The sequence below is a fragment of the Equus asinus genome, chromosome 4 (assembly GCF_041296235.1).
Source record: "Equus asinus isolate D_3611 breed Donkey chromosome 4, EquAss-T2T_v2, whole genome shotgun sequence".
Lineage (NCBI taxonomy): Eukaryota > Metazoa > Chordata > Mammalia > Perissodactyla > Equidae > Equus > Equus asinus.
In genome coordinates, this window is record NC_091793.1 from 36,312,389 (window position 1) to 36,339,133 (window position 26,745).

Consider the following 26,745-nt stretch of genomic DNA (forward strand, 5'->3'; position numbering starts at 1 on the left):
AGCGGAACGTGCGCACTTAACAACTGTGCCACTGGGATGGCCCCTTTAGTTTTGTTATTTTAATAGACAACTTTTTTAGATCAGTTTTAGGTTTGTAGCAAATTGAGCATAAAGTATAGAATTCCCATATACCCCTTGACCTCACACACACAAGTTTTAGTTTTAAGGGATTAAAAAGTAAAGGGCTTTATTTAAAAAGTAAAGTCACTTTATTTCTTTGTCACAAATTTTGAAATTGAAATAAGTACTGAAACAAGTGACTATACCATCACAAACAACATAGCTTCCAGAGTTATTTTTAAAATATCCCACTAAAATTAGGTACTGAAATGTATAGCAGTTAACCTAAGTATAAAGTAATCCTTGAAATTAAAAAAAGCTAGACTCGGATATCTTGACCACATAAATCTTTAATGAGGTATAATTATGTTAACAGTTGAGGTAACAACTTGCATAGGTATTTAATAAATGAACAATTTTAAACCTTAGCCATTTAATACTTAAGCTGTATTTTTGGCATAAATGATTTGCCTGTTCACTGATAAGTTCTCATTGCACTTCACAATCAGCTAGCTGCCTCAGATGACTTGTTCTTTGAAATTTAAGGAGAATTTGCTAATAGAGGTCCTTTTCAAGCTTATACTTATAGATGATCACTGGAGGGAGAACCACATTCTGCAGGATATTACCTTTCATTAAGATTTCAACCTGCAAGCAAACTTAAGAAAAAAGGGATAAATGATCTTCCAGTGGTTGCCACTGAGCTAAGATCTTGCATAGCAGATCTACAGAGGTTAGTGGATTCTCCTCCTTCTGAATAAAATTAAGTTAGCAGCAGTAGGATTTTAAAGAGATCTATAAGAGTCTTAGGGAAGAGCAAAGAGTATTTCATACTATATTTTTAATGCAAGTTTAGATAATTTTTAATTTAAAAAAAATGTCAGGGCCCAGTGTTTGACTAAGAGGTTCCTAGTATTCACATAATCCTGGCAAGAGTAAGTACTCTAGGCTTTATTTATTTAGAAAAATGAGATATTGAATATGTTGCCCAGTTTTCAATTTTGAACAATTATCTCTGCCCTATGAAGTTTTTTTTCTTCAAGACTTACTTTTATTCCTTTAAACTAAAAATCTCAAGATATATGGTACAAAGCTTTAAGAGATCTAATGTTAAACATATAAAATGAACTCATATCCAAGTTAAACTGTACTTGCATAATCATAACATTATTTGCTAAATTCAAATTTTTGATATGACTGCTTTATTAGAATCTGGACAAACCTGGTTGCTGCCAGACAAATCATCATTATAAGTCCCATCCATCATCGTTTTTATGACCATATTACTGAAGTCATTTAAACATACTATTTATAAAGCTGTCGTTTGTATTTGCATACAGTTTGACTACGCCAAATAAACAATTATTCAAACTTAATACAGTTTTGAAAAAATGAAGTTCTATTAACCAGAGTAATGTCTGTTCTGAGCCCTATAACACAAAGCTTCAGGGATATCAATGAGTATTACTGATGAATATCTAGGTGATACCTTGATATTTCACTTTCGAATGTAGTAGTTTTGACTCCCTTCAAGGGGCAAAAGTGATTTCAATATACAAATTTTTTTTTTGGTAAGACTATTAGTGAAGAAAGTGTCTAATTTTCTATCTAATAAGAATTTGTATAGAAAATAGCTACAAAAGATAAGAAATGTATAAAATGATGCCACCTGAACTTCTTCAGTAGAAGATTGCACAAATTCATGATCTGAGCCAATTAAGACACTAAAGTATAAAAGAGGTAACACCAGACTGAGGTAAACTCTAAAAGTACTCCCAAGTACTTGAAAAAGGTTTGGTTTCCGGCTGTCATACATAAACAAGTATTTCTGCTAACTGTCTCTAAAAAGTTTTGTTGTAGTTAGATACAAATGTATAAAAACAGTGTGCACTGATTCATAAGTAAAAAATAAAAACAATGAAGTTCAAAACTGTAAATCAGCCCTTTTAAAAAGTATATATACAGATGGAATGAAGAAAGCCCCACTGTCTTTGGATCAGCTAAAGATTTCATTAGAAGAGGGATCAGCTTCTTCACTGGGATGCTGGCTACCAGACAGGAGTTCTGGAGGCAGGAGTTTAGGACGCCCGTTCTCAGTGACTCGCTGGGTGTAAAACAAGATATAAGCCTGGGCCTTGCAGACTTCGTCCATAGTGCACATGCTTAGCTTGGAATCATTGCAGTGTACCCAAAACCCTAGAGGGGAGCACAGAAATACACCTTAATGTTTATGAAGGAACTTCAGAAATGTCTAGCATAAATTAAAAGCATTAGTTTCCGTGAGAGTTAAGCTTTTTTTCAAGGGAAAATCATCATCTAGCAAATTCATTTCTTTTAATGTGAAATAGAGCTTAGACACTATGTTGCTCTGGAATTATCTACCTTTATCCTAGAAGTAATTTGAAGTTATAGAATCTGACTGATTAGTTCCTTTAACACTATCTTCAATTCCTGGTGTAATCTTACTAGTTAATGCTTTTGCTGCTCATCATACGATAAAGCAAATAGTGTACAACCAACTCTTGGTAGCTTAGTGTTAAATTAATTGCCTTTGTGCATTATCAGGGCTTTTTGTCCACACCTCTTTTCTGTCGGGAGGGGAAGCGGGGTAAATGGTGTGAGGCGGGAGGCTCATTCTTTGTTCAATAGTAGGTAGGGAAAGGGGAATAAAACATGAAACCTAAATCCAATCACTTTTGCTACCTATGAAGACTGTCCTAGAAGGGTCCATGGAGGCAGTAAGTGAAAGTGAGTTTTATATGTTAAAATCTGAACTTAAAGTTTGTTCCAAGTATCTGTGATCCCACAGTTCACTAGATGCTCTCTTCTTTAACATAAAAATTAACTGAATTAAACCAGTAAACAGAGGACCTGCTCCTGGAAATGTGCCTTTAAGAAAAGATAGCACTCTTTCTGACTTTTGAGACCATCTTTATTATCCTATCGTATCCCTACAGCCCTTAAAAGTCAAAACTACCGCAATCCCACGAAAAAAATCTCCCTTTTCTGCACAAACACTCAACAGTACTGCAGAAGCATTCTTCTTGAAAGAAAACAAGAGGTCAAGTGGCTCTGCTTAAGATGACTTAGTGGCCAAATCACTAAAGCCTGAACTCTAGCTTCCAAGTCTAATCCAAGATCAAACACTAGCTCCCATCTCTACCTCCTTCAGAGTTGTAGCAGTAGGCAGTGTAGTGTCCTGAGCCGAATCCTTTCCCATGGTGCATTACCACAGCAGATAAGTCATAGATAAAGCATTCTGGGCTGAGGGATTTCAGGGAGTCCCTGCAGCAATAGGGCTCCATGTTTAAGATTTCTTCAAAGCCAACATGAACGCCAATCTTCTCTCGGTTGTTACGTCCTGACCACCTGTGAACAAACCGGGCTAAAATCATCCACAAGATCAAGGGAAAGTAACCATGTTCTACAGTTCAGACAGTCATAATAATAGAAGGCCCCAGAGAGTGCAGAACACAAAGTATCATATATAAAACAAATAATGTAAATACAAAATCCTTCCAATGCTAAAGTTGGCTATAAATGGAGGAAGTTAGTCTTATTTACCAAACAGGTCTGGTCAGGTTTTAACATAAATATTTGCCTTCGGTAGTTAGATGATAATATAGCAAGAAAATTAACTTTTGTGGCATAGGACATTTCCCCCCTTGTAACAGATAAATTCAAGGGTTTTTAATTCTTTATTGTCTTGTCACACCATGAGGAGGGAATTTATTCTTGGGAGACATAATCTGGACTTTTCTTGGCCAGGTGTGGAGAAAAAGCAGAACAAAACAGGCCACCTCTGATTCCTCGGAACACTTCAGAGCTCTTCAGACTAAAAAAATAGGAACTCTGACCCTTCCCTGTGTAGGTCAGCTGTCTTAGTGACAGAGTAAGTGTAAGTCCCTGACTTAGTGACAGAACTCTAATAACGCTCCTGTACTGTCATTTTCTCAGTCTATTGGTCATGCTTCCCAGTACCGGATCAAAGCATGGCAAGCAGTGTTTTTACCATACATAGAGTATGAGCTGGTGCTGTGGGGCAAAAATAATGCAATATGCGGTAGTTCTTTCAAGAGATGATAATCCAGTTTGGGGTGGTGTGGAGCAGAGACAAAAGACAGACATGGAAGAAAATATGATACTATTAGAGTACTAAACCATGAGGGTAAGAAAAACAACAGCAGGTAGAGAAGGGAGAAAGGAATATAGACAGGTTTTATGAAGGAAAAAAATAAACATGAAAATGCTTATTAATACGATGTAAAATGGTATGGAACTAAAGGTGAGACTTGCAAATTATATCACCTGCTGGACGAGAAGTCATATCCCAATCCTCCATAAACGTATAAACTACAACACTGTATCCAAAATTCACAGTGGTTTACCTCTGAGGAGAGGGGAAGGGATGAGGCCTGGGAGGCACACAGGCGCTTCAAAGGCATTAGAAATGTCCCATCTCTTATGCTTCTTCAAAGGCTCCTGTGTCCCTCCCCAGTCCCATTCTCGCTTTTATCTTTTATATATTTTATACACAGGCAAACACAATCGTACTTTCTGAGTAGACGAAGAGAGAGGAGAAAGAGAAATGTGGTGGTAAGTCACGTCTCTGAATCAGAAATAAATATGGCATGAAGGGTCAAAAATATTTTGGGCAGAAGATGGAAGGGAACAGAGTCAAACAGGTTTAAATTAAAGAGAGCTTCAAATGCCAGAGTAAAGTAGCAATTAGGAAGAACAGGATGTTCTTCAACAGTTTATAGTAGCGAACTAAGTAACAAAAATTTAAGTCCTTCCAATTTTAGCTTTACAGAATCTCTCCTATGTTCTCACCTCTCCAGGCTTACCCGGCCCTGGAATACAGTATTAACCTCCTAACTCATCTTCCCGTTTTCATTCCACTTGATTCTATATACAATGGCAGGTCTCACCTGACTTTTCACTAAACACCCTTCCCTGTTCCTTCCTCCATACCCATTCATGCACTTAATAAATATTTTGGGGCATCTCCTACGTGTGGAGCTTGGTTCTGGGCCTTGAGGTACAGGAATGAAAAAGACAAGATCCTTGTCATTACTGAGCTTCTGCTCCACTGGCAGGGGGAGAGAAATAAGGAAACTACTAAGGGCACAAAGTGTTTGTCGTCGTTAAGCAAAAACAGGGTAATGTGCTACTGAGGGTTAGCTGGCGCTAGTTTTAAACAGGATGGTCAGGGAAGTCCTCGCTAAAGAAACGACACATGAACTGAGACTTGAGTGATATGAAGCCACCTACGCCATTAGAGAGGCCTCAGGAACGTTTAGGCTCCGCTACCCCCCTCCTCCGTCTCTGATAAATCATGGTGTGACAGTTTGTGACACTCAGTATTTCTCTTCACCTTTACTTCTGTGCATGCCTGACTAATCTTGAGAGAAGGCTCTCACTCTGTATTCCCCAAAGAATACAGAACATCATCTTGCATTAAAAAGCACTTACATGATTATTTGCTGACTGTTTAACAGCTTCAATAAATAACTGAAATCCCTGACAAGCTACCAGTGATTATCTCTGGGGAACGGGACTGAGGAAAGAGGCACTTGCGCTTTGGGCTTTTACTTTGCCTTCTGTATTGTCTGAATTCTTTATAAACATGAATTCCTTTAATTATTAAAAAACAACAACAACAACTAAACCAGCAACAATGAATATGTATGAGAAACATGGTCTCAATGGTTTTCAAATTATAGCCCATCAAGTAGCCTCTCATTCCTTAAGAGAACAACAAGCTGTAAGGGAACATGGTAATTGCAGGGGATGAAACCATGGGCTGTGATTAACCAAAAGCCTTGCCAACTAATTCACTTGACTAAATACATTTCTGAAGACTAGTTGTTTTTGGTTTTGTTTTTTAACTGCTTTGAATTGAACTGCTATACCTTTGTTCAAATATTTTCCCAGGATAAAGCAATTGGGTCAAATACTCTCAAGTTACAGATTAAATTAAAAAATTTTATACCTAAAATATGCTGAATATTAAACACTATAAGCAGAAACGCACCAGGAGAATCACATCACCCAGCAGACCAAAACATGAGGGGTCTGCGGGTCATCAGTGCCTTCTGCGAGGGAAGCTAATCAGGAGGTGAGTTATTGAATACGCCGTCCCCTGGTTGAGGCTACAGACAGAATTTTTTTTTTTCTTAAAAAAAAAGTAGATGTAAGTCATCTACTAGCCAAGTATATAGTATTAAAATTTAATTCATCATGTGTATTAAGTTTCGAAGCACTTTAAGCACAAGGAATGATCAAGTTAGAAGTGGATGCTGGTAGGCACTGGTGATACTATGATATGACTACTAACCTGAATCGTTTGAGATGTAGTCTGAGCACCTGAGGCAGGTGGCAAATCATAAGCTGCTTTTGGGCTTCTGTGAGGACAACTGGTTTTGAGGAAAACCTTCTACGCTTTGCTGTGATATCAAAGACAGAATGAGAATCAAATTTAAGGAGAGAAGAAGAGCTGAGTAAACTAAAATAATTCAGAGGTGTATTATCAATTAAACATCTACTGTGTTACAGGCATTGTACTGTGCTCAAGATAAAGAAATGACCTTGCCCTCAAGGAACTTACAATTACACGATAAAAAAGAAAACTTAGGAGCTAGTCAACATAGACATAAACAAATAGGTACATGATTTAATATAATCCTGCAAATAAACAACAGAATGATAATGCTGTAATATTTGAAAATGGATTTGGCTATGCCAATTAATAGGAAAAGTTAAAACTCTCCCTAAACATACTTTAATATACTCTTCCCAAATTCTTAATTAAAAAAGTTACACGTTCAGTTCATTTATTGAGGCTAATCAGGATCCCCAGGGGCATGGGTCCTCATTGCCCAGAACACCCCTCTCCAGCGATCCATCCCAGCCCTGGCCAAGGCCTGAGAAAGCAGACCTTACTAGCTCTGCATCTGAGGCCTCCCTCAGTGTCTTGCTTTTGCTAATTTAGCACCAGATCTTAAAAAGTGGAACTTTGGATTCTTTTTGTTGTCCTCTCTGCTTCCCTGGAGGTCCACCTATGGTCTGTGTCCTGCAGCTTCTGGCTGGGCCACTGGCTACCAAAGTTTGCTCCTGATGTCCAGGAGCTGTCCTTCAACTTGTACACCAGCTCCGACTTCAGCCATAGTAGCAGCTGCTTCTCATGTAGGAGGTGGGATCAGTGCATCATGAGGCTGTCCTCTCAGCCGTCTCCACTTGCCACCAGAAGCCTTTCCTCCAGGTCTCTGCCTGTAAGATCCAGGTTACCTGGCTGCTGCTGAATGTCCTGGACCTACCTTTGGATTGTCTCTCAGAATATATGGTCCAAGTCTAGCTGGATAAGGGATGTCAACTCCTTGACTTACATTTGCCTTTGTGTAATTCCTTATAACAGAGTTCATATTAGTACTCAGAAAACAATGTTAATTTAAGTCATTCTAGAAAACCATCATGTGATATGACATTTCTTCAATGCTGGAACATCCAACATTTCTTTTATATTACCTTAGAAGTTTAGTATCTAAAGCCCTAAAATCATTTTTTTCAGACATGGAAATTAGGGCGAATACCTGGAAATATTTAGTATAAACACTAAAATGCCATGTACACATTGATAGAGGAGATAGAGATACCAGATAAAGACACGCAGATCTGACGTGGTTTTATACACCATTTCCCTGGAGGAGGATGCTGCTCTGTAACTGAAATGGCTGATTCATCTCCCAGTGTTGGGTTCCTGTGCTCACCTCTATTAGCGAGCCTATCAGGGTGGATCTTAATTGTCTGTTTCCTCCATTAGGTATGTGAGTACCTTGAAAGTGTCTTACCTCTATCCATAGCAACAAGAACAATGATGAATATAGAAGAGATAGTCAGTAGATAGTTTTTGAATCTTTGTTTTCATGAAGGCAATCTCCACAGCAGCAGTCCAACTATATATTATTTCCTATTATACAGGTATGTATACAGACACATACACATATATACACACACACACACACACGTTATCTATATATCAGTGTTTTGATACAAGCAAAAAGATTCATAAAGCCAACATTTCATTCAGTACTAAGTAACATACTTTGCTTTTACTATTCCCTTTTGCTACTTTATTCTGCCTAATGTATTAAAATTTAAATTTCTTATTTTATGAATCCTTTCTCTCCACAATTGACTATAGGATGAAAAATATTTTTAATGTCATCAATAAAGCAAAATAAACACAAAGTTCAAAAATGCCAATTATAAAGTAGAATAGCCTAGTTTCTTTCGATGAATTCTCAAGGTTTCTTTCCATAACGGCTACATAAGGAATTTCTTCCAGCTTCCTCTCATTTGTGGGTCTCTTTGCTAATCTTAGAAAAGCAGAGAGAATATACAGTCTCTACTTACAGTTACACTGGTCACATATGTAGATTTTTCCTTCTAAAGCTTCAGTTTCTGTGAATTTGGCCAACATTTCAGTCACCAGACATGGCTGGGCAGCAGTATCTTTTCCACTGTACTGGTATCTTTCTGGAAATTCCAGTGACAAGTCCCAGAAAGGTTCTATGGTATTTGATTTGTTGTCACACGCCAGACATGTAACCTGCAAATAAAAATTTTAGTTTCTCAGATTACAATCCTTCTGTCAAATCCTTTCTGTCAAAGCATTTACTCCTTTCACTAGAGGTCATTGCCTGGAAATAAGCTTTTCTTCTGAAAACGCACCACCAGAATTCTGAATAATCTGCTTTATATTATTTTCAGGAATTTTCTATTATAATTAATTTTCCTTCCAAAGGACTGTCATTAATTACGCATTTGTGGGCTTTTAACTACTAGGCATTCAAAAAACTCCAAGTCAAATCTGAATTTAGGTAAAAAACCAAACTGAGGACTCATTTAATAAGATATACAATGCGTGTGTGTGTCTATATGATATATATTTATATGCATTTAATTTAATGTGTTTAGACTTGAGGTTCTTTGCCATTTTTCCTTGCTCATTTTTCACTGATTTTTCTCTCCCCAAATCTCTATAAACTCTTAACCATAATACAAATAAATTACTATTAGTCTATTTTTATAGACAATATATTAATATATACAGATTTTAAAGCCCTACCAACTGATAACTTCAAAAGACAATACATATAACATAAATAATGATGTCATATCTCACTTAAAGTTAACATCACTACCTTAAGATCCTCATCAAAATACAGGAACCACAAAGAATACGGGAGAGTTCTAACAACTTACATAGGAAATTGGGTAACCGGAAAGGGAAAGAATAATAACTTCAGGGAAGCATTCAGCAGATTTAATGCCAACAGACACTGCACATAACTGAAGCCAGACCCTTAAGATCTAATAATCCACACATGATGTGAAATATTACTAAGCTCTTTCACACACGCTACATTCCTAGAACAGGTAACCAAATAAAGAAACCAGTTCTAATGCAGATTTTAGATTTAACAAGTTGACACAGAAGAAAAAAGAATACTCGTGGCATTTAGTCTGGGGACTCTCTAGGGCCAGGGTCTTACCTTTGGGAATAGTTTCTTTAAAAAAAAGCCATTCCAGCAACCAACCATCCAAATCTCCTGAAATGGCCAGTTTCCTAAGAGTTTATTACATGTTCAAAGGGAAGAGAGCAAAAAGCTGACATAATTTTTATTAATTTCAAAATTCATCCATAAAGGAAAAAACAAGCACATAGCCACTGTCACACTATTTGAAATATAAAATGGTAACTTTCTGTAAAGAAATTTGTAACCAAGTATATACCCTCTGACAAAGTAATTCTCCTTCTACGACTCTCTCTTAACGAAATCACTGGAAAAAATGTATTACGTGATCAGAACATTATAATAATGGAAAAACTGGAGCTACTTTACAAGTTGACAATAGGAGAATGGATAAAGAAATTGTGGCATATGCAGATGATGGACATTGAAACGGTGTGAAAAGAATGATTAAATATTTTAATGACTACAAAAAATCTTTATGTTGTTAAGTGAAAAAATTTAAAAAGCAGGTAAACTCAACATGACCACACACTTAAGGGAAAAGAAAAAGTATAAAATGTGCAGAAGAAAAAAAAATTGGAAGGAAATATACCAAAATAGTAGTCTTTTGTGTGCGTTGTGGGGTTATGGGATTAGAGGATGATTTTTCTTTTCTGCATAGATTTACTGTATCATATAGGTTTTCTACAACTATATATTACTTTTATTTATATAGCGTATTTTAAACATCTGCATAAAAAGTTAGAAATGACAGAGAAGGATGGTGGAAAAGTAAAACGGCACGTAATACAAGAAACACAAACTCTTAGTTGCTAATTAGCAAAATGTAGAATCTTTACATTTCTGAAACATTAAGTGAAACTTAAAAGATATTCCCTAAGAAGAATTACATTTCAAATATTTAAACCACATGCCAAAAAAGTATGCTATAAAAACAAGAGATGATATCATTGCCATGAAAGGTGAACTGAGGAACAGAGGCAGGTGTGCAGGCGTGAGGAAATGACCTAAGTGACCAATTGCCTAAGCTTAAAAAGAAAAAAATTTTTTTAATGCTCTGTGCTCTGGAAAAGTAGAGAGTCTTATGTCTAGTAATAGTCTACCAACAAGTCCACTCATTATAGAGAACCGTTAATTAGATGGAAGAGTCTGGTTTTGTGATTCCTTTTCACAAGGGAAACTTTTGCAGCTGTAATTAAAAAAGGAAAACCATTTAGGATTATTCTAGATGGAATCACACTTCTTTACCTTAAAATTTTCCCACAGACTTGTTAAAGCTTTCAGACCCTGCCCCCCTTGGTTTCATGGGCAGTCCTCCAGCGCTCCTCCTTGGCCCCTGAAATTACTCAAGTGTGCACCAATCCATTCCCAGTACTGCAGCATCTTCAAATCGGTTCCCTGTGGGATTAAACCCTCTTCTCAATTCCTCAGAGAATGAATGTATTATTATTAACCTAAGAAGCTCTGTTTTCTGATTCCCTCTCCCCACAAAAAAAGCTTTGACACCATGCATGTAAAACTACTTCCAATGATTCATGAAGGAAACAGCTGTAAATGAGTGAGCAGACTTCTCTATACATATTTGTGAAAGCGATCGATTTTGATCTGAAAACAGTACTAGCTCTAACACGCTAGATATAGAAAGATTATGCATTTTTTAGGCTTCACTTTATGAATTCCCCCAGATGAAAATAAGATTTAAAAAAATCCATACCTGACTAAGAAGTTGTCCATGAAAAATGTTATTCACAACATTCAGAACCTGTTTGATAGCTTTCCTTTGAGAAGTGGGGATAAGAGCTGGTAAACTGGTACCAGTTGTCTCTAGTTCATGTTGTATTTTATCCAAAAGTTCACAAAGAAATTCCTGAGCATCTTGTTGAGCATAACCACGAAAAGCAGGAATTAGTCTCCACACTGAGTGTAGCATGGCAAATGGTGAGACCAAGGCCCACTTTCCAGACCACATGACCTGGAACAAAGTATGCAATTCATGACAGAGAGAAATGCATTGTGAACTTGGCTCCCTCAGCTGAATAAGTTCCATCTTTCTACTCTTTGATGCTCCACCACTTAGTCCTAATGATAAACTTGGACGTCTGGAGCGAAAAGATCCTGTATCTTTTTCTTGGTATTCGTTCATTTGATATACTGTATCGGTGACTGGTAGACGCTTATAAGATGATCTTGTCTTATCACTAGCTGTCACGGCCAGCCATCGGTTCAGATCAAGTTTTAAAAAACATTGTCGAAAAATAAGTAAATGACTCAACACCTGAAGAACAGAATTCATGTAGCAAGTATTTCCCAAATTTCTCAATCCCGTTACACCAGGAGTTACTACTAGTGTTCGTTTAACTGAGAAGTCACTGGCTTTTCTTAATCTTACATCTTCTGAGGTAGATAATACTTTATCTTTTGCTGGTGAGGCTGGGGTTGGTAGCGGTACTTGAACAGGAACTATTCCTAGTGTGGTGGACTGGGCTAGACCTTGCAAACGTAGACTCTTTCTTGGAGGCATACTTTCCAATTCTGCTTTAACTTCATACTCTAATTCTTCCCGTCGTTTCTTCACTTCTCTTTTTGCTGCTATTTTTTCCTGAAATTGTTCTTCTTGCCTTTTTCTTCCAATGGGTGATAGTTCAAACCAAGTTCGAAAGATTTTACCCATTAGTATCCTTCTCCGGTGCCAGACAGCAGTAGACATCTGATCTTCATTCTCAAGCAGAGATTGGGCGCCATCATGTAAGAAATAAGAGTCATCGCGTGTACCCGCAGACCGTAAGACCCTTCCGCTCCCAGTGGGGCAGTGATAATTCTGACTCTTGAGCGCACTTAACGTACTTCGTAGTAACTTCAGGTCTCCAGTTGCGTTATCATTAAGAACATAATCATCACAAAAGTAACAAAAAACATACATCTCATTCACCTCCAATGCAACAGGATGACTGCTTTCTTGAAAGTGCCTGAGTGCATGTTCTTGAATATATCTTCCACAGGCAACATGGGAACAGCTAAGGCAAGCCCAAATCGACTCAGTTGTATTGCAGTCCACACAATGCCATTTCTGAGGGTTGAGGATGGAATGGTCTTGAGCAAGCCGCAACTGACCAATGTGTTTGCACTTATCCATTGTTAACATTTATTTAGTCTTGCTGAGAAACACATAATCCAAACAAGTCTCTGTTCACAACACTTGAAGCATCTGAAAACTAAACAAAACAATGTCAATTTTTAATAAAAGGAAGCCAACATTTTTCTTTTTTATAAGGTATCTTTCCAAGAATAATTTTATAAATTTGCTCCCTCCCAGTTTCTGGGCTGCCTGTCATGATTCCACAGGCACGTCTCACCCTTCCCTTACTCTACTCTTCTCTGATCTCCCACACACCTTGTTCTGAAAGAACACACCTTCACTTTGCTTTCTCTGATGGGTTTCCTTTAAAAGCTCTTTTTAATTTTCTGCCACCATCTACTGGTGAAGGATGGGTAGTGACCACTTTTCACTGAACTAGAATAAGATCCAACCTCTTTTTACCCAATAGTCTGAGGGCAGTTTACAAAACTACATTCCTTTTCTTAACAACTGAGGTGGGCAAGACCTAAATACATCTAATCTACGTTCGGAGAGCCCTAAGTGGAGTTACTAAAGCACAACCATAGTCAAAGGCATGGGTTCAGAAACAGAAAACTTAGGTTTGAATTCTACCTTTGCCACACACTATTATATGTCTGTTTTGAGCAAATCTTTTTACTTTTCTAAACTTCATCTGTAAAACAGGGAACATCATACCAACTTCATTGAATGGTTGAAGAATTGAGATAATATAAAATATTTATCTCACACAAGGTAAACGCTCAATAAATGGTAGCTATAATGCTAACTATAGTAAACAAATCTTAATATTTTATTCTCTTTATTTAAATGAATCATATTAAATATTCTAATTATTACCATTTTATATTTTGCTTTCCATTAGTAAATCAATAATGACCTTTAATTCATGGCTCTGTAACATACTCTGACTTGACAGACTTGACAGTCGGCCTTGGGGAGAGAGAAAGGAGGAGAAAATCCTTTTGTGTGTGAATAGACTCTGAGGAATGTGCAAGGATGTGTAAGCAAATAAAGAGAAAAGAGGAAGAAGATGAAGTGGTGGCAATACAATGAACTTTTACCTTTTGGCAGGCCTAAGCATTTATCTGAAATCATAAGCTTATTCTGAAAAACAAACATACATACACCACAAAAACCCTACATAATAAAGCAAACAAAACCTACGTGATTTTGACCCCAGAAACTTGTTCCTTTATCAGTTAAAGTCAGGAATATTTCTGCTACAAGTACCTAAAAATAGTGAACTGACATCTAGTTAAAAAGTAGGGATCACAAAACATTATCTTAATTGATTTAACAGAAACGGCACACAAATTTCAGGTGGGGACCTAGTTAGAGAACACTCAGAACAGTGTAAGCAACATGGTCAAGGCTTTACATTTTTTAGGGCAGCAAGACAATACGAATTTCAAGGGGACTTGCAGGTGCCACCTCCAGGGCCCTAAGAAAACTGTCAAGGTAAAGTTGATTTTTGGGTCCTTCCCACCTCTTTTTTTATAAAATCTCCGAGCAATCAGAGAGCCAAGCCCTGCCTGCTCCCCATTTCTTAACTTTTAGATACAGGGTACCCTGAATATGCACTTAAGACTGACCAGTCCCAACCCTCACATGCGGACAGATATTTCTTTTTTTTTTTTCAATTTTTATTTTTTTCGGATGTACATCATATTTCGAATTCTGGATACATTACATCATGTTCACCACCTGAACACTAATTATAGTCCATCCCCTCACATGTGAGCCTAATCACCCCTTTTGCCCTCCCCCCTCCCTGGACAGATATTTCAAACACACATTTGAAGTTTACTTCTCTTCCCTCAAAATCTCCTGAGGTCCAAAATCTGGTCAAATACAGCATTTTATTAGAATTCCTAGTATTCAACAATAGTGGCTAATGGCAAAATTAAGACATCAGTGATTAATATACTCCATTATCCTCACTCCTGCTACGTATTGAGGCTCAAACATCTTAGAGTCATCCTTGACTCCTCTTTCTCTCTCCCCACACCAACCCTTCAGGAAAAATGGTTGGCTCTATCTTCACACTATATCTAGAATCTGACTACCTCTTTTACCTCTCTTTCTACTACCCTGGTCCAAGCCACAATCAAGGCTCACCTCGATGACTGCCATAAGGCTCCTAACTGGTCTCCTAGCCCTGGTCCCTGCTGCTACCAAAAGTTTACTCTCCACAAGCAGCAGCATAGTCTGCCTCTGGACCCAGACAACCAGGACCCAGAGCTGCCACTTTAGGGGGCCCCTGCTCTGGCCCTCTCCCATTACGTGGAGTCAGCAGAGTCAAGGGGATGCAGCCACCTGGAACCTGCACATAGCCCCAATTTCCCTTTTAGACCCATTCACTGGGACCTGGCCCCTGGAGAATTACCTGCCCCAATCACCCCCAAGCCTGCCTCCTGGGCCTACAGGTAATAAAAAGCTCTGTAGAGGAGAATGACATGATCAGATATTCAGGTTACAGAAGGATCTGAACGGCAGATCTAGATGGATGAGTGATTAAAAGAGACTCTACTGCTCCAGACATTACAAGGAAATTAACGCTGCCAAGACGGGAGCAGTGGTAGATTTGTGCTGGATTGTTTAAAAGAATTGATTCAATATGGAGATTAAGAGAAGAATCTAGGGCTGTCTTCTATCTCCTTTTATTTAAAAAGGAACATATAAAGAACACAGAGATAATTTAGTTAGATGTTTGTTTCTAGCAAGTCATAGACAATAATTATTAGTTCAATTGCTTGTAGAGATGAAGAAGGAAATGCCGTTTATTTACACTCAAGGAAAATGATTTCATTCTAACATTTTAAAGAGATGGTATGATTTGATACTTTGCACGACATTCAGAAAAGAAAGCTCAAAAGAAAAAAACCTAGAAAGAATATATATATATATTTATTGTGGGGGTTATCTCTGGGTAGTGGGGGCTGCAAATTATTTTACTAATCCATATTCTCAAATTTCCAAAGGTAAGGATCACGTTACTTGTACAGTAAGTTTTAAGTAGGAAAGACAGTGCTATGTATGTACTAAATGATACGCTAGCCTCTTCACTGCCTTCTCCTCTATATTCTGCAAATACATTCCCTTGGTTACAAGGAATTCGCCTATTTCATTGCACTTGTTACTAAAATCTCTATTTAGATGACGGCAAGGTCCCTGACCTGTTAAATGGCCTATAATTGAACGGCATGATTCCATGCAATGCAAAATTGTGAAAAGGGTGAAATGTTGACGAGATGCCATCTCTGAGAGGCATTATAGCAGGGGAAAGGTGTCACAGCGAAACGGTTAGACAGCACACCCTGGAACCGAAATGCACGAGTTTAACACTTGGCTGTATTTACTATGAGACCTAGACAATGTATTTATACCCCACATCCCTTAGTTTTCTTACCTGTAAAATAACAGTGGCAATAACACCAATAGGGTTGTTAGGGAATTAGAGAAATTTATATTTGTAAAGCACTTAGAATACAATTCCTGGCACTTAATATGGCTGGTGGTCTAGTGGTTAAGATTTGGTGCTCTCACTGTGGCCTGGATCCGTTTCGTGGTCAGGGAACCATACCACTTGTCTGTCAATTGTCATACTGTGGCGGCTGCATGTTGCTGTGATGCTGAAAGCTATGCCACTGGTATTTCAAATACCAGCAGAGTCACCCACGGTGGACAGGCTTCAGTGGAGCTTCCAGAGCAAGACGGACTAGGAAGAAGGACCTGGCCACCCACTCCCCAAAAAATTAGCCATGAAAACCCTATGAATAGCCACAGAGCAGCGTCTGATAGAGCACCGGAAGGTGAGAGGATGTTGCAAAAACACCAGGCTGGGTTCCACTCTGCTGTACACAGGGGCGCTAGGAGCCAGAATCGACTTGACGGCACTGACAAAAAGTAATAAGGCCCTCAGCACATCTTAGCTGCCAACAATAATAATAATAATAATATTACTATTACTACTATTATTATAATGCTAGTTTCCTTCTAGTTTTATCACTTTGAGCCAGGGTTTCATTCTTCTCAACCAAATGTGTACTAAGCCCAACTAAGGTGCTGTTAATTAAGATGTTAGCTGAGAACTAAGGTCTGACCTCTCCCAGGGGTATTTGCATTTTAAAAGGGGATCTCTCAACGGTAAAATCTTTTTAAAAATCCAAAGAAGTGAAACCAGGATGGTGGAATGACAGATCATGAGATTAATATTTGAGAGTAGGGGGCTCACGTACCCTGTCCACTTATGAAAGAAAGCAGCAAGGGGTGGATGACCAAGAGAAGGGTAGGGAGGAAAGCAGGAGCTAGAGAGCCAGGCTGCTGCCACCGGAGACACCCAGTTTGCCTGGCTGCCTAGAGCCAAAGCTCAGAGACAGTTCCTAGGGTATCCCCAAAGGGGCCTCATTACACAAAGGTCTAAAAGCTCGGAGGAAAAGAAAGGGGGATGGGAGTATCTTCTTGACACTTCCTATTTTCCTCTACTGGCTTCAGAGCACTTCTTTTCATTTGCTAATCCACTGTTGAGAAGCAACGTATTAACTCTGCTTGGCTCCAGCCAAATGGATAAGTGATTTGGGGCAGTATATTCATTTTAAAGAAAAATAAAACATTTTTGTATCCCCTACATAGATTCTGATAAAATATCACCTGTATCTATATATAATAGCAACATACAAATAGTCAAATGTTCTGAAATTTATATAGATTAAAATTATCTATACTATCATTTTCTCTTACATTTAAAAAATGTTTCACACTTGAAGTTCCAATTAATTGCTATGAAACGGCTTTTTCTAAACCAAGTATGCTATCTTTATTTTAAAGCCAGATGTATTTACAAATATTCTGAAACTTCCTTTTGTCATTATTTACTGCTTAGAGACAAAAATATTAATTTTCAAGCAAACCATTCAAGCTATTCAAACTTTTCATGCCATATAACTGAGCATTTTTATTTTTAAAATTCCCTTCGGCAAATCTCTAAAGTTTAAGAAAATAATTGTATTTGACTTACTGAAAGCTAATTATTTTATACAGAGTTAGCATATCATTAAAGCAATTATAAAACAGGTAGGATGACTAGAAGAGAAATAAAATGGAAGATCTTATTAGGATATTTTTAGTCAAAGGTTCATATCACACACAAAAATCAAATAAGATTATAGGTAGGGGCCAGCACGGTGGCCGAGTGGTTAAGTTCTCGCATTCCGCTTTGGCAGCCCAGGGTTTCGCTGGTTCGGATCCTGGGCGCGGACGTAGCACCACTCATCAGGCCATGCTGAGGCAGCGTCCCACATGCCACACTAGAAGGACCCACAACTAAAATATACGACTATGTACTGGGGAGATTTGGGGAGAAAAAGCAGAAAAAGAAAAAAAGAAGACTGGCAACAGTTGTTAGCTCAGGTGCCAATCTTTCAAAAAAAAAAAAAAGATTACACATAAAATATTTAACTTGTCACAGTTCAACAGCACAAAACTGCTTATATTTACCAGCCAAAGAGGACTCTGAAATTACTTTTCATTTATTCAAATTTATAGCCCTTTGCAACATACAATCCAGGCTTTAAGCACGCAGCAATACTTTTCTATTTTTAATGGCTCTTCAAACCTCTTCTCATAAGGAACTCATCCTACCAGCAGAGGTTCAATGATCAGATCTAGAGAGCTGACCACCAAGACTTTATCCTTAGCCCCAAGCTTTCTGAGCCAGTCTCAGGCACACAGCAAACTCAGCTTACCTATACACTGTGCCGCCTTCGCAGAATTAGCTTCTTTTCCAGTATTCTCTTATTAAAGATACTGTATGATCCTTCAAGTACCCAGGCTAGAAATCTTTTTTTTTTTTTGACTCCCTCTTCCAATCTCTTCTACTCCAACATCCAATGTCACCTATGTATATAAGATAATCATTCCCCAAGTCTTCATTCCCTTCCATTTCCAGAACTACCATTCCCATTATGGACTTTATTATATCATTCCAGAAGCACAGCGGTGACCTCCAAACGGGTCCCCCATCATCTGGATTCTCACTCTCCTTCATAACTATCCTGCCAAATCCATCTTCAAGTTTGCTTTCAGCCTTTAACTCTTGTACTTAAAATCCCGTTCCCCATAGTCCATTAAAGCAGTGGATTTCCAACTTTGACTATGACTCAGACTAAGAAATCTTACATCGGGTTCTAGTAAATATAAGTATACATATAACACACACACGCATTCAGAACAAAAGTTTCACAAGCAATCCTTATAAGAATAATGTATTCTGATATTTCCTATCCTATCATTAAAAAAATACGCTGGTCAGAACTCCCTAAACTGAATTCATAATGGCAGTTTGACAAACACTGCAATAAAAATTATTATCCTTTCATCAGTCTTGCTTTCAAAATTTTCCAGATTCCAACCTATCTTCCTTTCCTTACCTTATTACCCCTCTGTCATGTACACTCCAGGCAAAAAGAATCAGCCCCAGCCACTTTCCTGAACTCATCTTCATCATTCTCTCACCACCACCTTTAAAAATGTATCCATCCTCCAAGGCCCAACTCCTTCTTAAAGTATTTCTAGTTAAAAAAACCTCTTCTCCTCTAATTGCTTAAAGGGCTGGGGTTGTGCCAAATAAGAATCCTTGTGTTTATTTGTGTATCCATCTTTACTCTGCCACCTGTTGGGTAGGTTCCCTAAGGTAATGGAGGGACTATATCTCAAACATCTTTTTATCACCTTAATTAAAAAATAAGGGCTTTATGAAGATCCTATAGGTTTTATCGCCATTTTGTTTCAGCCATTTGTTTCATTTCATTCAGGCTACCAAATTTTTGGTATAATCAACCAACTAGTATTAATTGCAGGTCTCCTCTCAGTTCTCTTTATGACATTTGAATCAGTGGTTAAGATAGGAAGTGAATGATCACTCACTAGTAACCAAAACTGCCCCCACCCTCAACCAAGTGGCCAATTTTTCCCCACAGTCAGTTAAGGCAGATTCCTGATATTTTGTGATGTCATTATCCGAATTCTCTATCTTCAACCAGAGCCTACCATATGTCCTGTCCCATGCTAGATGCTTTCAGATACCAAAAATACATTTTATAGAAAAGCAAATTGAGACATACTTTCCCAACCCTAATTAGGTTATTTATTTTTATTTTTTAGTGAGGAAGATTGGCCCTGAGCTAACATATGTTGCTAATCTTCCCCTTTTTGCTTGAGGAAGATTATGCCTGAGCTAACATCTGTGCCAGTCTTCCTCTATTTTGTATGTAGGATGCCGCCACAGCATGGCTTGACAAGTGGTGTAGGTCTACGCCCAGGATCCGAACCCACAAACCCCAGGCTGCCGAAGCAGAGCGAATGAACTTAACCACTACGCCACAGGCTGGCCCCCTAATTAGGTTATTTCAAGTTTTGGTATATGTAGTGACTCTTTAAATAACTATTCATGCTCCAAATATAAGTATTACTAAGAGCTACAGGAATCACTGAAAAGTGAGAAACATAGCTAATTTTAGGTCTCATCTCAGTTCAATGTAACTTCAACAATTAATATTCCACTATAAGTTTCAGTTATCTTCAACATAATGATTTTTCCAGCTGACCACTCCCTTGTGACCTCAGTTTCTTAGGAAGACACTTGGAGAGAAAGCATGAAAAGGTACAATATAGTTATAAGTGTTAGAAGTTCCTATAAGAGGTGAGGTACCAACGATTAGTCATATGAAAGTAATCTAGAACTTCTAACCAGTGCAATCAGTATCACAATTTTCAGTTTCTTGGCTATAAAAAATATGTTGTTATGAAAGTCAGGAAGTTACTGTGAAAAATAAACAAAAATAGTCAAACTAAATTACTATTTAAAAAAGTGACACAGAATGCGGGAAATGGCTAATATGCATTGCCAAAAAGAATTAATCTATATTTTACAATCTGAATAGACACTAAAATAACACCATCATGCTCTATTAAGAAGCTTCCTCCTTTCATAGCTCGTACTTAGTTAAATAATCACACATAACATTTACACTTTAGCAGTTTTAAAATTATTAAAGGATTAAGTCTTGAAAGACCACAAGATAAATTGAAACTCCTTAACATAGCATATAAGAGCCTTCAAATTGTGGCACAATATATACTTTTCTACTCTTATTTATGACCAGGCACTTCTCACACATCTTTTGTTAAAATGTTTTAATATACAAATGACCACATTGTCAATAAGTTTAATTTTTTAAATTTTTCATAAGTGGAATATGAACTATTGTTTCACAGGAAATGGGCATGCACATTTTATATAAATTCTATGTACATTCTATTCCAATTAAAGAAAAAACATCTGTACCACTGGGCATAAAGTAGAATACTTAAATAAAATTGTGTCACAGTAACCATCTTTATCATATTAAAGAAAATTCTCCTGAGACCTCGCAGAGGGATGGATATTAAAGAGTGGGCTAATATTAAAGATATTGAAGATATTGAATCTTTATTTTAACAAAGATAATTTTTGTAACAAAACTTATCTTTCTTTTAATAGTACCAAATAACCTAAACAGATCATCTAAAAACTATTAAAAGCAGGAAGATCTGCTATTTTCCATGATAAAAGATAGGAGGAAATGGCCGTTTCAATAGGATGTCGGCCTTAGGAATTACTAACCAACACAATCTCTAAGTGCATTTGGATAAGAATGAAAATAACTTTATCCATAGTCATTAGGGCAAACCCTACCCACTCCTTATGAGCAGTTTTCAATTTCATGAAACCACCATAGTACCCTGTCCTCTGAAGAAATGTTTGTAAAATGCCAAGTGTCAAGCATAGTGCCTGGTACAGAGAAAGGGATTCAATATTTTTGAATGAACAAATTATTGAACGAATGAACACAATGGGCTCTCACACTCTCCCTGCGCCCTCTTAGGTATGCTATTATGCCTATTATGTGCTTTGGCACCTCTCCTTGTCAATCATGATGTATTTCCTTTCCTTTATCCCTAGAAAGGCTCTGGTTATTCTTTCTTCCTCCAGAGATCTAGAATCTATAATTACCCTGATCTCACTTAAATTCCTCATTAAACAATAAAGGATACACCCTTTTCCCTGGGCCTTCCTGGTATTTCTAACATACCTCTCCTGAAGCACAGAGATTGAATCTAGTTGATGATGTTCTTAGAAAAAGCACCTAGAAAGTAAGTTCTGCCTCCAGGTTATTTGATTTCCTCACCCATCAATACTTACAAGTATTTCATTCATGGGCAATTCTGTTCCAAAACATTTATCATCAGTGACACACCACCACACTTACATATCAACCTACTGCAGCTAACTTCATAATAATCGGGAAAATAGTCACCAAAAGATTGAACATTCTACCATGGGTCTAGTAAATAGAGTTCAAATACTTTGTGTAAAATGCCTAGACCTTATCATTTTAGTACATCCATGAATTGGCTTAACAAGTATATTCTTGGACTATAAATAAATTAGCTTTTTCCTATGGCATGTAAAACTCTGTTAAAATGAATTCTTTATTGTAGAGTTTTTATGGTGTCTCAAATTGCTATGAAAAATCCATTGTTTTTCTTACAATAATCTTAATCTTTGCCAGAAAGCCAGTATTTGTAGAATCTTCCTATATTTTAGTTACTTGTCACCTGTTTAGGCTGGGCCAGATGGCAAAACTGTCCCCCATTATTGAATCCAGAGAATGATGGGGCACACATTTCCTATCTTGATTAGACTCCTAAGCCCATGCCCCAGCTCCTTTCTAATCTCCCACCACCAGACAACTCCATTAGAATCTGGCAACCACGTTCGCTCTGCCCTAACACTGCTGGAAGGACAAAAACTCCAAAGCACATTTTTTTCTGCTACCAAGAAGCCAAAATGTTGCCTTTCTCTTTATCTCTGTAACATCCAAAAACACAATTCAACAAACATTTACAGGAGTTTTTTTCCTCCGTATGAAGCAGTTAGTCAGGTGCTAGGCATTCAAAAAAAAAAAAAAAAATACAATAAAATATTCTGCCCTCAAACAACCCAGTGAGCAGAAAATCCTCCTATGTACCACCAAGGCTGTAATACCCAACAAGATTCAAGTGTGTAGAGGAAAAGTTTTGTAGAAGGTATGATACCTCATTCCTTTCTTTTTGTAATACAAAAAGAAAAATCTGTAGAAAAGGGGGGTAAAGACAATTATGTAAAAACAATTATTTCAAATATTTAACCCAAATCTTCAACAGATTTTCCATTTTAAATATTCCAAAAAGTGTATCATTGTATACTATACTCAACAGATTCATCTATCGCTTAAATTTTTGTAAGCTAAAAAAATCTGCGACAATTAATGTTTTGGATGAAAAACAAGATTGATGCCCAATCTAAACAACCAAAACGTTTCAGCTTTCTACAACGTATGCACTGAACTATTTGTTCAATATCAGAACATCTCTAAATTTCAATAGGGACTGTGTCTACAATGATAAACACCGGATTGAAAAACCTGCCATCCACTGCAAAATTATGGCTAGTACACAAAAAGCTGGAGAAATTAGAGTTAGGGGGTGAGAGAAGCTAAATGAGCCAAAATGTTTAAAATCTCTGTCAAATCCCCGGAGATGCTAAAGATAAAAAGATTAGGGTTCCAAGAATCCAAGATTTATCTCTTTCAAGACAAGTGAATATCGCCTCTCACTGAGATTATGAAATATTCTATAAACACGTGCTTAACTCATCTTTGCCTTCCTGAATTTGATCACAGTGAACAGCCAATTCTTTTTTCTTGTTTACACCGACGGCTGGTTTTAAACACAACTCAAAATGGAATTTCAGGCCCAGGGCTACCACCCCCTACTTTTACCCCCCAGGCAGCCTCTTAACAGATAATAAGGAATTCAAGTGCAGAGCCTGAAAGTCGTATTTCCATGCTAATTTCACAACCCCGTTACTTGCAAGATATGACAATTAAGACTTAGAAGTGGGGAGCCGCGCGGGCTTGAGGATATAGCAACTCAAGACTTGCTAAATTGTTTTTCCACTTCCAAAATTAAAACTGCAACAAATTATCCAGTTACCAGTAGAATTTACAACAGCTCAAATTTGCAGTTGAAACAATTACATGTTTCACTTTCTTTTTTATGGGGGCGGGGGGGCGGGAGGGAGAGGGAGGCGAGTCCCACTCTCTCAAACTTTCGCAGTCATTTTTTTCCCTCATGGCTGACACGTTAATCATGTTCCCCAAATAGCATTCCCTCCCCGAAGGAGAGCGGGAATGGTTTAGGAAGCCGGTATTCAAAAATCTAAGTGTCTCTAAGTGGCAGCAGGTGCTGGCAGCACTGGGACTCGATCGATGGAGGCAAGGCAAGGCATTCCTTCTAAACAGAGAACTAGAATTGCCCTTCCAAAGCATCCCAGGGGCTTCGAGCATCACTTGGCGTCAATCAGAGCCGGGGGTAGGATGTGGTTTTATCTCAACAGTGCCAGCTCTGCAGAGCGCCCCAGTCCACATCAGATTCGCGATCCCATCTCCTCAACGCTGCGGAACTCGGGTCAGGGCACAACTCCCCCTGGGCACCCCCTCAGGCGCCCCAATTTCGCCCCCTTTCCTCCCAACTCGTCCCCCTCCAGCCCAGCGCGGGGTGGCTACGCGGTGCCCCTGGCCACAGGCGACGCGGCTCCTCGCAGCATCTTCGGATGCTCCTGAGGTGGCCGGCCACCAGGACACCGGCCAGGGCATCGCACGACCCACCGAGACTTCCCAGGGGCGCCAATTCTAAAGTCGCCGGCCCCGCCGCCGCCTCCTCCGCGCGCCCCTCGGCTCGCTCCCCGGTCCGTCCGCGCGCCGCCCCCGTTCCGCCCTCCGACCCCCTGCGCCCTGCGCCGCGGGAAGACGCCGCCAGGTGCCTCCCTCCCGGGGCGCCCGCCGGACCTGTGCGCCCGCCGGCGGCCGCGCGCCCCCACGCACTCACCAGCCCCGGCCGGAGCGGCCATCTTAGCGCTCGCCCGCGACCCCCACCCGCCCCCCGGTTCGGTGGCAGTGGCGGCGGCGGCGGCGGCGGCGGCGGCGGCGGCGGCGGCGGCAGGGGCCCGGTCGGGCGGCTACGTCAGCGGTGACGCGGCACCGGCCCCGCCCCCGCGCCGCCGGAGGGCGGGGGTGTGGAGGGGGCGCCCGGCGCGGGGCTGCAGGGTAGCCGTCCCGAGGGAGCCGCGCCGGGGCTGCCACTCGGCGGCAGCGGTGGACGTGCCCGGCGCGGCGGGGGCCCGCGGAGGCCGTGGGAGCTTCCGCCCCGCGGCGGGCTCCGCACCTGTCGTAACCGTCGCGGTGACCGCGAGCCTGTGAGATGCAAACCATCCCGCTCGCGCGATGCCTTCTGCACTGAACTTCTGCGACTCACGCGGCGCCGAATTGTTTGGCAGAAAGGCGCGCCAGTTCGGTTATCTTCAGAATCTGCCCAAAGGAACTGGCGTCGACCTTTTTCGAGGAAACGTTTCCTTCCCGAGGAGGCACCTAGGTGCGAGCTCAAGGGCTTCCTCAGATAGCAGTCGGGCGAGTAAGGTTCCAGAATAGGAAACTTCCTGAGAAATAAGATTTAAGGGACAGAAAAAGGCACCTCTGTCCAAAATGACCGTACTTGAAATTGCCCATTTAAGATAATGAAGGCTATTCCGAAATGAAACGAAGAGAAGAGACTGAGGGAGAAAAATCTGGAGAAGAGGAAAGTCAAGACTACAGGTACAAGAAGATGAGTCCATTAAGATTTATTGAGCTTTCACTTGGCGCTCGGCTCTGAGCCAATTCTACCCCGTGGGGAATATTGAAAATGAAAAGACACCATCTTCCTAAGGGGAGCTTGAAGCAGCAGCGAGACAACCGTGCAACGTTAATAACATGTCAGTTGCCTACGATTTCTTGCAATATATAAAGCAAGCTATAAAACTGTTCATCTCTTTTAATCAACAATTCCACTTTAGGGAATATCTTTCAGTGGTGTGACCTGGAAAAAAAGAATGAATGCACAAAGGTATTCGTAGTATATTATCCAAATAACAAAATTTTGAAGGAAAAAAAGTGTCCAACCAATGGGAAATGGCTAATTAACATCTGACATATTAACCTTGAGAATTCTTATGTAGATAATAAAATGGCAATAGAGTCTAATCAGTTCATGTTTGAAAAAATATCGAGTATGTACGTGAAGATTCAACTGCATAAACTAGTCAAGCACACAAGGATTAAAGATAGGAATAAAATAGATAAATAAAGATAGGAATAAAGTAGAAAGAGTAAGACTCCTTTCATTTTTTTTCTGTATAGTTAAGCGCATAATATTCTCTCTGGTTCAGTTGTGTCCCCAGTGCATTCCTCTCACTCAAAACACAAACTGCTATCCTGTATTTCGCTACCTTAATTTCTAAAATGCACTGTGTGCGTCACATGAGAGCATCTCTTAAGAGGAAGTATTTCTTCCAATTAAGCATTTCTGGCATGCAATATAGTTCTTTCTGTGGTTCCTAGAAAGCAAAATATAACAAAGACCAAAATCTTTGCTCTTATTTTAATGTTGTAAAACGGTCTAGAAGATCGTTGGCAAACTCTATCAAGAGTCCGCCACCTCTGATCTAGGAATTCTACTTTGAGAAATACAAAGAGTTTTTACCTGAGACTCAGGCAACTTAGAAGGCTGAAAATAGACACGACCTAACTATTCAGCACTATGGGAGTGGTTAAGTACATTTGGTATATTCATGGGACAGAGTAATATATGGTCATCATATATCTTATTTTCAAAAAATATTAAATGAAGGAATATAGGTCAAGCCAACTGCGTCTGCCATTTCCATTCCTCTGAGAGGTTCCTTCTGCATAAATTATCTTACGGGTACAACCTGAGCCCTTCTCCCTCTTTGCAACAGTTTACTGGACTGGGATGGACTAAGTCCACTGGACTGGGATTGCCAGACCAAGGGCAATCAAACTGTAGGAAGCTTGTTAAAGCTCTACCCAAACACTGTACAGGGTTAAAGAG

At 39.2% G+C, this 26,745-nt stretch overlaps 1 protein-coding gene across 1 annotated transcript; it reads right to left on the reverse strand.

The window, feature by feature from the left end:
• Positions 1-392: 392 nt before the first annotated feature.
• Positions 393-24,796, reverse strand: USP44 (ubiquitin specific peptidase 44). Its single transcript, XM_044744755.2, has 6 exons — positions 24,688-24,796; positions 11,314-12,811; positions 8,476-8,671; positions 6,401-6,509; positions 3,224-3,429; positions 393-2,256 (listed from the first exon to the last, which is right to left on the reverse strand). The coding sequence occupies exons 2-6, from the start codon at positions 12,739-12,741 to the stop codon at positions 2,057-2,059; spliced, it is 2,139 nt and encodes a 712-aa protein (XP_044600690.1). The 5' UTR covers positions 12,742-12,811; positions 24,688-24,796; the 3' UTR covers positions 393-2,056.
• Between the last annotated feature and the right edge of the window lie 1,949 nt (positions 24,797-26,745).